The sequence below is a fragment of the Corvus kubaryi genome, unplaced genomic scaffold (genome assembly GCF_017639235.1).
Source record: "Corvus kubaryi isolate FWS band 111438036 unplaced genomic scaffold, C.kubaryi_AGA036_p1.0 37334, whole genome shotgun sequence".
In the NCBI taxonomy this organism is placed as follows: domain Eukaryota; kingdom Metazoa; phylum Chordata; class Aves; order Passeriformes; family Corvidae; genus Corvus; species Corvus kubaryi.
In genome coordinates this window covers 1,356,253-1,372,762 of record NW_024581108.1, presented here as the reverse complement: position 1 = coordinate 1,372,762, position 16,510 = coordinate 1,356,253, and the positions used below count along the sequence as shown (strand labels likewise).

General features: G+C 41.1%; 1 protein-coding gene across 14 annotated transcripts in view; it reads right to left on the bottom strand.

Moving 5' to 3' along the window:
- DNM3 (dynamin 3) overlaps window positions 1–16,510 on the bottom strand; it is a 173,066-nt gene that overhangs the window by 23,144 nt on the left and 133,412 nt on the right. For 13 of the 14 annotated variants that reach the window (XM_042029792.1, XM_042029794.1, XM_042029795.1 and 10 more), the window contains one exon: window positions 1,340–1,504. In XM_042029792.1, the coding sequence (XP_041885726.1) occupies window positions 1,340–1,504 (165 nt within the window). Of the gene's footprint in view, window positions 1–1,339; window positions 1,505–16,510 lie in introns of those variants that run through there. The other variant, XM_042029797.1, reaches the window with a different exon arrangement.

Sequence of the window (16,510 nt, the reverse complement as noted above, 5' to 3'; positions counted from 1 at the left end):
GTTACTTAGATCCTACCTCCCCTAAACCCAAAGACATTAATGAAAAATCTCTTGCCCTCATGCAAAAATTCTGCTCATATTAAATGTACCAGGAAATCCCACTGAAATTTCCTGTCCAACCACCTAACTCTTAAGTGCAACACAAATTCCATAGGGCTAATGAAATCCATCAGATGAAGGCTTGAGGTGGCTCTGAGTCAAAAGTAAATGCTACCTTCTAATCACATCTGCCTCACAGCATAATGCACTTGTAAAGACTGATTGGTTTGATGACCTCTCAGAAACGGTGCTGTTCAGAACTAGCAGGAGCTGTGCTCTCCATTAGTAATTTATATGGCACCAGTGGCTCTAATATTAAGCTTAGTTTTCAACAAGGTCCATTCAGAACTCTGCCAGGATGTGAAGGCTGAGATCCCACTGCAGTGGAAAAACAACAGTATCTCAAAGTCATTTTTTTTGCCAAATAATCTTCAGATCTAAGAAAGACACACACAGTAAATCAACCAACCAATCTGCTTATCTAAACAACAGTGTCCAAGGCTTCTAGATTTGTTCCTTGAAAATGGTAACCTGCAAATATAAAAAAACCCAGACAAAATAAGAACTGCTTTATGAATCCATGACAAAGGCCTGCACATTGAAAATCAAGGAAGCACCACTCTGCTCTGTTGCTCTCACAGGCTGCCCAGGTGGAGCTCTGTTGGGGTCTCCCCCCCTGCCATGGAGCCCTGGGAGAGGGGCGCTGGGGGGGGAGACACGGGGTTTCCCTGCCCTGGTCAGTCTTATTTCCCATTGGTTGGTTTGTGTTCCCCGGTGTGGCCAAGGACCCGCGGGTCCCGTGACTGCGGAGTTCCTGAGCTGAGCCCCGGCCATGCGGCTGGAGAAATAAACACCTCTGAAACATCTACCACGAATCTGTCCATATATACTTCGGTTTCCACGGGACTCCTGGTTTGAAATATACTTGTTGCAGTAATCCCCGCTGTAACAGAGCTCCCAATTCCTTTTCCTATTATATCAAAAGCAAGACATCAAATAAAAACCAAAACAAAACCATCCCCACGTTGATTTACCTTTAAATAATAACTTATGTTCTGATTAAAATGCAAATTAATTCAGTCTTTAGGATTTTGAGGTAAGCACTCAAGGCAGTGCACCAGCCTTTGAGAGGGCTGCAGAACTTCTAAGTACTATGGAATTTTGGAATATTTTGTCTAAGAGTGTGACATTTATTCTTCTCTTTAGTACCTGCTGTTGGTGCTGTATTCAAGAGGTGTGTTTGAGAGCAAGAGATTTGACAGACATGTTGAACTAATTTAGAACCCTGGCTGCTACTTACGTTATTGATCATAAGATGCATGATTGTTTTCGGTATCAAATCTCGGATACATTTGTTAATAATAGACATGTAGGAGTCCACAAGATTTCGAATTGTCTCCACCTGTCTCTCCAGCTGGGGGTCCATTGAAAAATTATCTGCTTGGCCATTCTCTTCAGTTTCAGTCTACACAGAAGAAAAAAAAAAGTTAAGCCTTTCAGATTGCAGTAAACTGGAAATATATTGGGGGAAAAAACCCTGGACCTAAACTGTAGTAATCCAGCAATGTAACTCATAAAAAGACTACTCACAGGTTAAAATATGAAGTCTTGGCCTGTTTAACATTAGTGTTCAGTATCATTAAATTTGGACCTTTAAAGTTTAATGCTATATGAGACCTTTTGCACAAAGTACATTATGTATTTCCAAACAAATTTGTAATTTTATATTAAAGAAAGTTTTCAGACAAAGACACACGGTGGTAAATGTCACACCAAGAAATTATCTTACTTCACTTATTGCAATATTTATTATCAAATCTTTTACCATTCATATTCACCAGCTTGATCCATGCAAGAAAGCAGCACCACAAGTCTGGATTTTGAATTTTACCCTTCTGTGGGTAAAACCCACCCTTGTTACTTAAGGCTGACTCATTTGTGACAAATTTTGCAGTTCAGTCTCATACTTGTTAGATGTGAACAGCACCTATATAAATAATGGGTTTATGAAAGATAACAGCAAAAGCATCATTGCTTCCAGTGCTCAAGGCTGGGTTATATATTAGAGGTCTCTTTTTCATAGGACAGAAGAAAACTTCTTTGTATGTAAATAGCTGACCTAATTAAATACCAGGAACTTTAAATAGAAGCTAAAAGCCCTATACTTTGCTTCAGTCTGGCCTGTATAAATATAAGGAAAACCTAAAAAAAAAATAGTAACCTTTTAGTGAAAATCAAACTACTGTCTGAGGCTCAAAGATGCCAAAAGAATGGAATTTCTACCCAGAAAGTACAAAGAACAACGTTCCCCAAACTCTGACATATAATACTTCTCCCTGAAAACAACCACTAGAGCATTATCAGCATGAACTATAAAATCTAAATCTGTTCTGTGGGTACCTAGAAGCATAAAATCATAGAATCACTGAGTGGTTTGGGGTTGGAAGGGGCCTTACAGCTCATCTTGTTCCAACCTCCCTTCCAGGCAGGGACACCTCCCACCAGACCAGGTTGCTCAATGCCCCATCCAACCTGGCCTTGAACACGAGGAACACGAAGAAACAGAAAGCACTTGCAAAACCTGAATAAGCCAATAAGGAGAACGAGTTATGTGTCAGCCAGAGCCCTGCCAGCACAGCTCCATTTACAATAGAGCTTTTAGCTAAAATTGGCACATCCCTGGTGCTTTAAAGATTTCTGGAGCAGCTGAGATCAGTATCAAAGCCACCAGTGAAAGGCCATTAGTGCTAAATACGCAAATATGTCACCAAAGAGGCTTCTCCCTGCATGAAACTCCTTCTTACTGGGCTAAGAAGGGATTCCTAGTTTCATGTCCTAGTGCAGGGTCTGCTTCTGCTCACACAGCATTGGCAGGTAGACCACTTGTAACCTTTTAAACTACAGCTTGGTCAGTCCAGTGTAAATGAAACGGAGTGTTTGTGATGTGTTAAGTTATAGTTTTGTTAAGAAATAAGACCCAATGTACTATTTAGAAACAAAGCTAAGTGTTTGTAAAAACTTTCCAAAGTACAGTTGAATTACTGGGAAAGCAGCTAATCTTTAAAAATAATTAGTAGTGCTTCCTAAAAATCTTGTGACTGTGGAGGACACTGAAAAAGCTCTTGATGAAAACAGGGTTTTCAGTGCTGTAGCACTGGTAGACACTACCTTATAAACCTTAATCTTTTTGTTAATAAACTGCATATACCAAAAAGTCACAGTGCGAAGATAAAGTATTTTCCTTAGCCTCCATGTCTAAAGAAAAACTAATGGTAATTTTCCGTGTGAAATACCAAATAAGTAGAAAATCATACATCTATCATATATCTGCAGATTTTAGCCATGTAACCGCAGACCAAAAATGCCCCCTTCCCAGTTCCCCTGTATTTGACATCTATTCTCTTTCTTTTCTTCTTTGCTGTCTATATAAAGTGCAGTTCGTCCATGTATTTTTTTCCTTTTATTTTTTTTCACTGTTTAAATTACAGATTGCAATAAGATTTGTAACTGGCTAAGCAGCAAAGTGACAGATGTTTATCATTATCCTCATCAAGAGAACATAAAGTAAAAATAGTAATTTGTCTCTGATCTTTAAGGCAAAGGGTAATAGTCTCTTGTTTGAAACTGTAGCAGAGCTGATTTCATACTGTTGATTTATTTTCTCTGAAATCAAAAAAGATCAATCTTTCATGACTTTACAGTAATTTATTATGAAAGCTTCTGGCCATAGTATTCCTAATGATTTGATGTCTCAACTGAAGGCTTTTCATGCCAGAAACCATCTTGTTTGCATTGCATCATGCAGATGGAAATCTGCTTCCAGCAGATTTCTGTGCCCTACAGGACACCTACAAGCATTAGAAAGCTTTCTTTGCTAAGCTGCCTCTGCTCTATGCCAACAGCAGCAGCCAGAAATGAGGTTGCCTCGTAAAGCTGGGCATCCCAAGTGATAGAGGTGCCCTATTCCACTTCCGGGCCATTCTTTCACAACAGCTCTTTTCTCTCTGAGCCTCACAGTGACTCCACCTTCAGCACAAGTCACCCCTCAGCCCAAGCCCCTGCCACTCTTTCTTACAGAAAGGCTCCTGCAAGGAAAGTCTGCTGCAATGGAGTAAATCCAAAGCAGAACATGTGAGCCAACCCTCACAGCTCTCTGACCACTGCTGAACAGAATGGCCAAGCTGAGCAGGAAAGGAGAATGAAGAAGGTGGAAACAGGTTTCCATGTCTCCTTTCCCAACAGCCAAGGCAGCTCCAGTCCTTTCAGTGCTCCTTATCCCTGAGCCAGAACTCACTAGTTCCAACACCAAGTGTTAAGTGACAGCATATGAATCTGGACTAAGTTTCTAGTCAGTTGACTCTTGCTTAATACTGCTATTAATTGTTGACAGGAATGGAATATTACTACTTCAAACGAACACAACTGCAATTACTTTAGGGAGTTCTATAAACCTCCAGCAAAGAAACTAAGGAAGAAGCTAGAGTGCTAAAAAACAGAAAAAGAAAAGAAAGGTAAAGAAAACTAATTCATCTGTGAAAACTCTAAATCAGAGTATGTGATGAAAATACACCAAGGCTACAAAGAAGCAACAGGTGAAAAAAACACAGATGAAGAGAAGGCAACATGGGAGCCAGGATGCTGCTTCCATATACCCTTCCATATACCCACAGAGATTCTTCCTTTCTGCTCTCTGCACTTTAGAAAATGAAAAATATCGATCCCTTGCACTCTGCTGTGGGTCTCATTTGTCCTTCAGAAGCTGCTCTGTGATTCCCGCATGGAAAGGTGCTACTGAAACCCAAGGTACATCACTGCTACTCTGCAACTTCCCTGCATTTAGACACCTTCTATACTAAGAATGTGTTAAGGATTAACTAATGTGTCATACAAGAGCAGACTAAAAACTGCATGTGAAATCCAAACCTCTTAAGTTTGTGGGAATTTTACTGCTGGCTGCAGTGGGAATAGGATTTCATCTGACACGTGCATTTTTACCAGGAAAGTTATCAATCTTCTGAAGATTGTAAACTCTCTGCTGCAAGAGGAATGATTTAGTGTGTTACAGGGGATGTAGGCATGAGGAACTGTGTGCAATCCAAAACAAAGGAGTAAGAATAACCTTAGAATATCAGGGTAATTTTTCCTGATTATAGAAATTATAAGCAAGTTCAAGAATGTCCCAAGGAAACTTAATGAAAAGTGATTCCTTTTGAAAGGAAAACTGGGTAACACACTGAAAACAGTCCTGAGCTGGCCACACAGAGAGAGCAGTACTTCTAATTTCCATGATTTCATTACATTCAGGGCAGCTGCCAGCATATTTAAGAATGTCTTGTATAACATTCCTGATGTCAGTTCCAAGAAGGAGCATTTGTCTAGCATTTTCATTAGAGAAGTTATCAACCAATTTTCTGTAATCAAAAAGGTATTCTATTAAGAATGACCAAGAGGAAGCAGACTGGAAGGTGACTGACTCAGGGGTAAAAATCAGAGCAGCAGCAAAACAATGCTCTGTACAGTAAGAAATACGTCCATGGCTGCACTAAGAAATTACTCATTTAAAAGCTGCTTTCAGCTCTTTCATTTACATTTGCAAGTTCATAACAACAACGACCACCTGAGAATGAATTATTCCATCCAGAGTGTATTTATGTTTTAATTCACAGCTGGTGAAAATACATATAAAATCTATTTTATGTATCCCTGTCCAAGTAAGTTTTTTCTTTAATGCACCAACACTCAGCACGCTGCAGTTGTCCTAACCCCTCCTGCTTTTTCCTAAATCTTTACAATTGATTCTCTCTTCATTGCAGTTTGATGCTGGATATATAACTTAGCTAAGATCCTCTCAGCTGTACATAGCGTGCCTTTTGCCAGAGGACTGCTGAAACCACATGATGGCTTCACACAGTGAGGTTTTCTTACTGGAAGGAACCACAAGTAAATGACAATACATTACTTTTGTGTATTTACAACAAAGCAAGCAGCAGAAAAAGAACACTTCCCGGGTAGCTTGGAAGCTGTCCTTTTCCCTCACAGAGGGTGACTTTGCCACTCTCTTCCATGCTTTCAGCATGTCCTGACTTTGTACTGCTGTTCCCTTTACTGAGCCACACACAGGCTGCCCCTTTCAGCTACCATGCCTTCATTAGCAGCCTTGAACTGCTCTAAGCAGAGGTTATGATCTGGCTTTCCCTCACACACACCCTCTCACTTCATAACCCCTAGAAGAATGATACACCCTAGTGCAATTTGATTCACAAGTATTTAACTCTCTGGATTAGCTTAAACAATCATTTACTCAGATTCTTCTCTGTGGTTACAGACACTGCACACTACAGACCATTAGCTAAATCCTCCTACTGATGCCCCATACTGCTCCCCAGGTCCCTACATGGCTTTAACAATCCCAAACATTCAGCATCTATGTCAGGCTCTCTCCCTGCCTTATTCCATAAAGAAGCTGATTTGGAACTATGAGACTGAGAGGAATGTATTACCAGAACTCCAAGAAATCTGGAGTTACTTTTGTCTCACAGCTCTTAACAGGTTGATAACTAATCATGGCAAATCAATCCAATCTCCTTTTAGAGCCGGGATTCAGATCTTATGGGTGAGGTATTAACACAGGTACCACATATTTCAGACTTCAGTAAAGCTTTCTGACACAATCTCAAGTGAGATTTTAATTAATGGAAGTGTGCTCTCCCTGCAGTTACTGGTTGGATGCTCATTTCCATAGAAAAGCTGTCAGTGGCTCACTGTCAAACTGGAAAACTGTATCAATGGGACCTTCATATGGGCTGTGTTTTATAATGTGCTTATTGAAGTCTTAATGCTCAGGATGGTGGGTTATAGCCTGGATTTATTACACTTACAGATGAGAAGAAACTGGAAGGGAATGTGAACAAGTTAGATGACAGGACCAGAGTTCACAATGACCTAGAGAAACAGTTTCAAAATCTGGATGAATTCATTATGGAAAGAAAATTTTTGACTTCACAGATTCTGCTGAGTTGGAAGGGACCCACAAGGATCATCAAGTCCAATTCCTGGCCTTGCACAGGACACCCCAAGAATCCCACCATGAGGTTCCTTAGGCAGGAATAAATCATTTACAAACATATAGTGTGAGAATGGCCACTTAAGGAGCAGTTCAGCAGAAAAGGAACTGTGTCCACAATGCAATATAAACAGAATATCAGTCAACAGTGTCTTGCTATTATGAAATCAGTACAAGAATTCTGCATCCAGTGCTAGTTATCACACCAGCGAAAATTTAAGGCACATTTTGAGAGTGTTCAGAGGAAGCCACTGAAGATGATTCAGGGCTCTGTAAAATACTACCTGAAGGGAAAAGGTAAGATAATTGGGACTGATGAGTTCAAAAGAAATCCCTTGCAGAAGGGTAGAGATGAGTGTCTTTGCAGACAGCAAAAGATGTCAAATAAATATCTGGAAAGTGTTATATGGTAAGAACAGCAAAGCACAGAAATAGATAGACTAGGAGAGCTGCAAATCTCATCTAAAGATTAGAGCAGCATCCCTCAGAAATGACCTAGGTACAGAGATCTTTCCTTGAGGGAAAGAAATAGGCAACCTCTCACAGCCCTTCCATCCAGCGAGTGATAGTGGGTGCAAAGTGGTGTGAAATTACCCACAACAGTGCACCAGGAAGAGGGATTTCTGAAAAGATACAAATTACAGTATCTTCTACTTTTTGTTCTATGTAAAAATCAAGTAAAAAATAAAACCTTGCTGTGAATAGCTGTCTCCCCTCCAAGCATCTGCACTCCGATTTCACCATTTGCTGCCATGTATGTCTCTCACACAAAGGACTTTTACATAACCCTCCCTGCACTGCAAGTTTTGACTTGGGGCCAACAGCTGCTTCATGCCTTTCAGAACAGACTGCTGGACAAGCAAAAGCAGAAAGAGGCTGGCATAAGGAAAACAGCACCTTTGTTTATAAAACAAATACTATTTTGGAATTTGCAAACTTTTCAGTCAAACAATTTCCTTGTCATAACAACATATGAAGTGCCCCATATTTATAAGAGCACATTAGAAAAAAAATCCAGGATATGAGATACTATTGGCATGATATTTGCTATTATTTCAGTGCAGAAGGATGTCAGAGGATATTGGGAAGTCACAAGAGTGGTGAGTTACCCTGGAATTCAAGTCACGATGATGATGATCGAAGTGTAACGATCAGCCCAGATGATGTTCAGGCTGAAATTTATTGTGGTTTTGTTACCAAATGCATGAAACACATTCCCAGAGACAGCAGCCTGATCCAGCAGTGGACATTAAGTGTGAGTGGAATAGGATCATTTGCTGTGAAAGGAGGTAATCAATGGGTGGAGGCTCAGCTGGACATGTGAGGATTAAAGGATTAAAGCTACTGGCTGTGGTATGCAGTCCCCTAAGAACGAAAACAAATACAAGTCCCAAAGTTTCTACCAAAGATGATGAACACAGAAAGCAAGAAAATTAGTCATCCATGAGGCCGATCAGGGAAGTATTAACAGCCATCATGAAGACTGAAATCACACCTTGCCTCTCATCTCAGTTATTTACCTCCCTTACTTAGCAGTAACCGTGCAAGAGAGGGTCACTAACAAAATTTTCCTTATTCCAGCAAAAATGCACAAGACTCAGCTGAGGGATTCCTTTAGGAAGAAGGAATTTTCTTATTTTTGAGATTAAAATGGGGCAAGTAAGTGCTCAGTGCGTGGACAGGGACTGAGTGAAATACTTTGCCTGAGATTACATGTTTAAAGTATAGTTTATGACTTAATGTGTCTGTGTGTGTAACAGTTGCACTTTTTTCACCAAATGTGATCATTTCAGAGGTAGGCGCCCAGAATAATGAATTAAAAACATAATTCCATTTGAACTGAATCCTGTATTGAACTCCTATTCCATGGTCTCCCCTCATTTCTTCCAGCTGAGTTGGTAACTTCTCAGTACCCACCAGCCTGGCTGAAATAAGTGTGACTAGTGGAGGGGGAGAAGGAGGAGGGCAGCGCGGATCCGGCGCAGATCCATGTGCAGGCCGGGAGGGATGGGCTCGGAGGGGCCTTGCAGTGGGGGAGCTCTGTACAGCATCCAGTGCCGGGCTCTATAAATTACAACCTTGTCTTTTAGTTTTACTTGATCTAATGCAATGTGTCCCCTATAACTCCACTCTTTTCCATAATTAATGGCTTCTAGGAAAGTATTCTGAAATTCTCCCCTGATAAGCACCTAGACAAACTTGATATTTCCTCTCTGAGACACAAAAGAGGACGTTAAACTGTTTTCACCCCCACATCCCTCGAGCCATGAGAAGTACCAGATCTGTCTCTGCTGGGCCAGACTAAGCCCTGGTTCACCACAAACTCAGTGCAGGACCGACAAATGATCTCCATAGTAAATGATGCAAATAAGAAATGTCAGCATGTTCCAAAATTCCTCACTTAATCTTACTGCCAGTTGTATAGTCTGGATAATCAGTAAATAAATCCCTCTAACTTTGCTCAAATCCTTAGGGGCTGAATACACAGAGAGCACTTTCTAATTCATTCTCATTAACCTTCCCAGCTCTAAACAAAGTAATTTTCTACTTTTCTTAGTGTCTGAATTTTCCACTGGCCTCTGCAACACCTGATTTAGCAGCAATGATTTCTCACTTGTGATTTCTCTTTCGAACTGGCATTGTTCTTTTTCCTCACACATATGCTTGCTGGAATAGCACGAATCAGCAAGATTTAAAACCTCCCATTCTCAAGTTTGAAGCCCCTAAAGGGAAATTGCAGTTGTGATGCCAAGGAACACAGTCATATGTTATTTGACTTTTCCACAGCCAGGCTGACAGCAGAGGGGGAGGAATGGAGGAAGGAAAGGGGAAGGGAGAGGAAGATGGCATTTTAATAGCACCCACACTGATTTCACACAGTTGGATCACTGTGCTCCAGAGCGGCACCATTTCCGTTCCCCTTTGCCTCACATTCAGACAGGACTGCTCAGCCAGACTCCATGAGAAGGGTTCTCAATCTTTTTTTCCCAGCATGGACCACATCCTAGTACAGAAATCTGTCTTGTGGACAAACCCCTAGCCCACCTTTTACCCTGAATTTTGACAGCCCATTACCAACTCAAGCCTTGCAGGGACCACCCCATCCACATCCCAGATGTGACTAAATGAGCCAACATTCCTGCCAGGACAAGATGGATTATCCCTCCACCTCTTGGCCCAATTCTCATAGTCTCTGTAGTACCCACAGTAACTGCCTATCTGAAAAAAAAAAATTAGTAAGAAAGAGGAACGTATTTAATCTAACTTAGCAAGTGGACACACAAGAACCACCAGCATCTTACGTTGAAAAATCTGCCTTTCCCAGATGTTAGTCATGTCCCAAACATAGCTTGTCCGGAGTGCTCATCTAAACATTTCATCTGATAATTCAGGCCCTAAGATTCAAAGTTCTCGTACACATTAATGGGTTTTCCATAAGCCCTCTGTCAGGCAGAGTGACAGTGGGCTACAAATTCTGGCAGGAACTCTTACCCCAGCAGAGCATCAATGATCACCATATCCATACTCTCCATTTAAAATCCCTTTTAAAGCTGCAAGCAAAAATGTGACCTGCAACATTCCTGTAGCAAAAAAGCCTCAAAACAGATCAGAGGAGGAATTTGAAAACATTAAGCACTTTACAGAAATGTAACAAATATTTCTAAACAAAAGAAAATCATCCACTGAGGAGCATTTTGGATTCATGCCACAAGAACAGAAATTGAAAATTATTGGGTAAAATTATTTTCAGGGTAGAAATGAATTGTGAGCAACTATGCTGTACATAACATTTATGACACGGCTTCCATTTTGTATAACTATGACAAACCCCTTCTATGTATTCTATAAAAGGAGCAGAAAATGAAAGATTTTTTTTCCTCCTAAAAATAAATTTTCAAGAGACGGTGAGATTTTGGTAAGTTAATACACATGTCTGTAAGCAACAAACATAAACACTCCATGATATAAGACCACATTCTTGTTGGCACAAACCACAATGAAACTATAACATTTAAAGCTTAAGTCACTCTGACCTGCTCTTTGTGGGGAAGGTAAAGGACATCAGTGATTAGGACTGTGACCACACAGAGCTTACCTTTGTAGTTAAGATCACCTGGCTTTGCTGTTGCCACAAACAACCCTAACTTGGCACTTCAGTAGGTTATTTCTGCAATTTAACTTTTTTTAATGACCTTGGGCATTTTCAGTTCACAAGGATTTACTCTTTTTGCCCCTTCTGTCACTGATCAGCAGCAAAAGGTACAGTCAAGACTCATTTGAGGTCTCTCACTTTGCAGCTCTTCACACCAATGCCAAGGAAACCCTGTTCTCGTGGCAGCATGATGAGGAGCAGTAGCTCACACAGCATCCTAAGGATTATAACTGCTTGTATCAAGAAGAGAATAAAGTGCCACCCCCATTAGGGCTCCCCCTCCCCTGTTCCAGGGTTTGTGCCTGCTGAACAAAGCTGGGTGGGAAGAGCTGTGGTTTAACCTATCATCCCAAGGACTGAATGTCTCACAGGGGAGAAGTTCACAGACACAGAAGTTTCCCTCTTCTTTCCCTGTGGTTCTAAATGTTTTCTGCAATGAAATTACTGGGAGACAGCTAAATCCAAGAGCGGGCATGGAATTTGAACCCATGGCCTTCTGGCTTGGAGGTGAGACTATTCCTAACTGAGCCAAAGTGACACATACATAATATGCTTTCAAGGTTTTTAGAGAGCTCTGTCATGATTTAAAAACACTAAGTCTTTGTGGTACAAACCACAGGGCAGGAAAGAGCTGGGGCTCCCTTTTTACTGCTAATTTTAGCCAATGAATTGTTTATAATCTCCTGCAAAATACATAAAGCCTTATTCTGCCTTAAGCTAAGAGAGAACAGCCTTTCAAAACTGATTCTTAATTATAGTGTTCCCCTGCTAGATGGGATGGAGGCAGGTTCCAAAATTGTGTCAGAGTATATGAAGTGATAAAATGAGGATGGGTGAGCTATTTTTAAACATACTCAAAGACTTTGAGGTCAAAATCCCTGAATTTATAGTCTTATGGCCGTATTAAAACTCATGGATTATTAAGACCTTCATGGCAAGACTCAAGTATCATTTCATTTGAGACGCCCTCTGGCTTCAGAGCCATGTGTTCCCTACCAGTCTGCCTGCCAAAGTGGGGCGCCCCGGGGAGCCACCTTTAAGCACAGGTTATTTCCCTACTGTAGACAGGCATTTGGGAGATAAAAGGGATGAGACGCTTCCAGCCCAGCATGTTCCCTCCTCCTCTCTTTTCCCAAGACATTCTGCAAGTGAGAGGCTTGCCTTTCCAGATGGCCAGGAAGCAAGTGGGTTTAGGGAGAGTTTGAGGAATCTTAGGCAAAAACACATAATTGCTCCTTACTCTACCCAGTCTGGAAACCCAATACAGCCTCAGCTTGGTGATATTTCCCCAGCACAGTCATGTTTCCCATCTGAAGAGGGCAGCTGGGCACCTGCTGCTGGAGCAGGATGGAGAGCTGCTGCCCAGGAACACTCAGCTTTAAACAACAGCCACCCTGTCCTCTCTTCCACAGTTCCCCACCACAGGAAAAGGACTCCAGAACAAATCCTGAAATACATTTTTGACTGTTTGGAAAATCCAGACTTGCACCAAAATCACTGTTCTGCTCATGGACATAAACCACACACAGACATCATCTGGGAAGGATTGGCCCTGCCTTTGCCCCCACAGGCTTCCCAGCACTGAGAATACCACTCCTAATCTCAGGTTTGACTTGCAGCAGCAGGATGAGTAAAAGCTGTCACCTGCTATACACATACTGGTTTCTTTTCAGTAATAATCAATATATACCTTTTTTTTAATAGGAAAAAGGCCACACAGTGAGAAGAAACCAAGGTGAAAGACTTTCCCTGCCTCACAAGTCAAAGAGGAAATAACTCTCACAGCCTTTTCCCCATCCACATTCTGCATCACATTTAGGTGTATCTTTCTCTACCGGCCAAACAAGTGGCAACAAAGGCTTCAGGGCTCTGAGGACACTGCAAAATGATTTGCAGCATTTACATTGTTCATTTTCTAACTGACATAAGGTTTTATGGGTAGCCACTGCACACAGAGGAGCTGCTATTTTGGAAGAGACCAGATGCAGGTTAGAAAAATCAGAGAAAGGCAACAGGGTCTAAAACTATTTTCAGGTGAGGGGATTTATTTGTCCAATTTTTGCAATTGTATTTACCTGAGCATCATTTAAACCTATAATTTTTTTCCATTTGGATTTCCATGCAGTGATGCGTAACATAAAATACTAATGAAAGTAAAAGCAAAAACTAGTCAAAGCAAAACTCAAATCCTTTTCTTGATTGCTTATGATTTATAAAGCCATAAAACCATGTAACAAGCACAAAACAAAAGCCTTGTAAAAAAAAGGTTTAGTACAAAAAAGGCCAAGTGAGCAGTTAAAAAAAAAAATCCGGTGTTCTTGGTTCTGTTAGTAATTAATGCACACTTGTGTTTCAATCAAAAGGAGTCACTGGAGTGGGTTGTGCATTTTATCTACCAGAGGATCACAATGCACTTATTATCACGAGAGGGTCTCCCACTTGCAGCAATGCTGAATGGATCCATGTTCCTACTTAGGCATTTTGCACACATTCCGTATTTTTACAAATCCATGGTATTAGCCCATCCTATAAGCATTAAAGTCTAAATCTGTCAGAACTTCCCTGTCTCAGTCTGAAAATCTTTACCTTTACAAGAGAATGTGGTCTGCATTCAGGGACACTTTCTCTCCTTGAGGTCAAGAGCTGTCATTCCTGTATGGATACACACACCCATTACTTACATGGGAATTGCTCCTTTCAGGAATAGGGCCCAATCCATCCCCAACCACAATCACTAGGAATCTTTTTTCCAGTATCCACTGGAATTTACTTATGACTACAACAACTGCTTCCTTACATTTCTGGAGTGGCAAAACCAGTTTTAATGCTTTTCCTACAGGTGCCCTTCACAAGTTTGATTTTCAGGCACAAAGAATTCCTTAACTCCACACTGCACCACAAATCATCCTTCAGCTACATCCTGTACTCCTGCATCGCACTCTGCTCCCAGCAAAACCCCAGCGAAAATTCCCAACGAGTTTAATAATCCTGGCCTATTCCCCCCAACTCCTAACTGAGGTTAATTTCTTTTCTCTCAGTATAAACAGAAACCAGCAGGTAAAAAGTTTTGTCTAATGTGGCACTAAGGCTGCAGAATTTACTCCCATGTGAGAATGGCACAATAAAGTCATTTGTTTAAAAGTAAATTGAAAACATTCCAGTCTTCTCAGGCTTACAACTATTAACTTTGGTTTCTGCACAGCACTGTAGAATGTCTGGCATCAAAGACACTTTGTACATTGCACTGAACACTGTTAGTGGACCATTAATCACAGCAAACAAAGATCCCATGCAAACACAAAAATTACTGATTTTTCACATGTTCAGCATGGCCTAGCAAAGGTTAACACCACAGCTGCTGGATACTGCACATTTTGAGACGTGAAGTGTTGACAAGGCATCTGAGAGCGTGCAGATTTTTCAATTGATAATTACGTATTGCACATTAAACAATTCTTATTTGTGCCTAAGACTGTCTAGAATTAGACAGACACCTACCTCAGCATGAACTAGCACAACTTCAATTCAGAAGCCTACAAAAGCACGTACTTCTTTTCACCCACACACAGATATGATGCGTGAGTGCAGGGGCACGGGTTAGTGGCAAGAAAATCTACGAGGATGTGATCCAAGGTTCACATGAACCACTGCTGAAGAAAGTGAAGGCTGAGGGAAACATGACTAACAGATCCACTCGCCTGAGGGAATGTGGCTGTGTATTTGGAAGAGCTGGAAAAGGAAGAGGAACTGAACCAGTATAAAAAGGAAAGACTCTGAAAACAAAAACCAGTCAGTGACCAGGGAAGCAGCAAAGGAGGCACGGAAGAAAGATCTGCAATCACAGGCTGTATTTCAGAGTGCAGTTTTACTGATAATGTCAAAGGAAAAATGATGTGACAGGAGCGTGAATTACTGGTTGTCATGGGCAGTTTTCTGTCATCTAGACCAGAGCAAGGGAAAACCTGAGCCATCAACCCTGAAGCTTCCTATTTGATAGGATGATTTCCATTGGGTTCCTCAGATCACACTTTCACAGAATTCTTGCACCAACTGCCTCACGTGAAAAAACCTTATTGCAGAATCATCATTCTCTCCTAACCAGGGCAGGAGGTGTGAAGGGAAGCAGTGAGGGAATAAATTGCTACCCTCAAAAAAACCCCCAAAAAACCAAAAACCAGAAAAACCTGCAGCATCTCCTAAAATTATCGTGGATATCCACCCATATCCAGTCATCAGCTCCCAGTAATGCAGCAGCATTATTAATTAATGGAGTGGGTGCAGAATCACAGCATGGAGGTATCAGCATGCTACTTGGGTCTGTGGAACAGCGAGTGCAGCACCCAGACTCAACAAAATGAGAAGAAAATTGATGCAAGTACAGGCTTGTTAGTCAAACCACAACTGTATGCAAGGCTTTTGAACATGCTTCTAAAGAAAGACTTTTTAAAAAACGAAAAAAAAAAAAAAAAAGAAAGAACGATGGCAGAGCATGCCAAACTCAGTAAGTTAACTGATTTTTCTGACTAAAGAAAACTTGACAGATCTTTGGTTCAGCAAAGTGATACCCTTAGGAGACCGGCAAATAAGCTTATGTAGATGAGTATTAATGAAAGAATAGTGCAGTAAAACAACTCTCTAACAGATAAATAAGTTATAATGTGAGAAGGAAAACTAGCAGCCTTGAAGGATTCATTTAATGTGGAAAGAAGAACTAGCAGCCTTGAAGGGTTTAATCATCAAAGTGTTGAATGGATTGGTCTTACTGAAATAAAATAGCATAAACTTGCCAGTTAAATTTGATTCTACCCATAAGACAAAATTGTGAGGTAGTGTCAACACAATGGGAGATTGAACACTGTCTTGGAAGACACGGTTAACTTCAAGGATTGTAAAAACACAAACAGGATCAAATAATAGCTATATGCTGACAGACTAATGACAGCTGCTGCACAGGACCAGGAGCTCATCAGCTGGCAATAACAACAGAAAGGAAAGCCCAGGCACATCCAACTAAGCATCAGATGATTCCAAGACACTGCTATGATATGGCCATGGAAAGAGCACACATGCTGGTAGTCTCTGTTCTGAGCAATGCATGTCCAATAGAGGCAACAATGTTTGTACAGGACTGGTGAGATCTGGTCTGGTCACTGACAGAGGAGGCCACAAGACTTGTGGTGACAGGTAACACTTGACACTTCCCCTGTTCCCAGGACTGCTGCACTCTTTCCTTAAGAGTCAAATGAAACTGCATG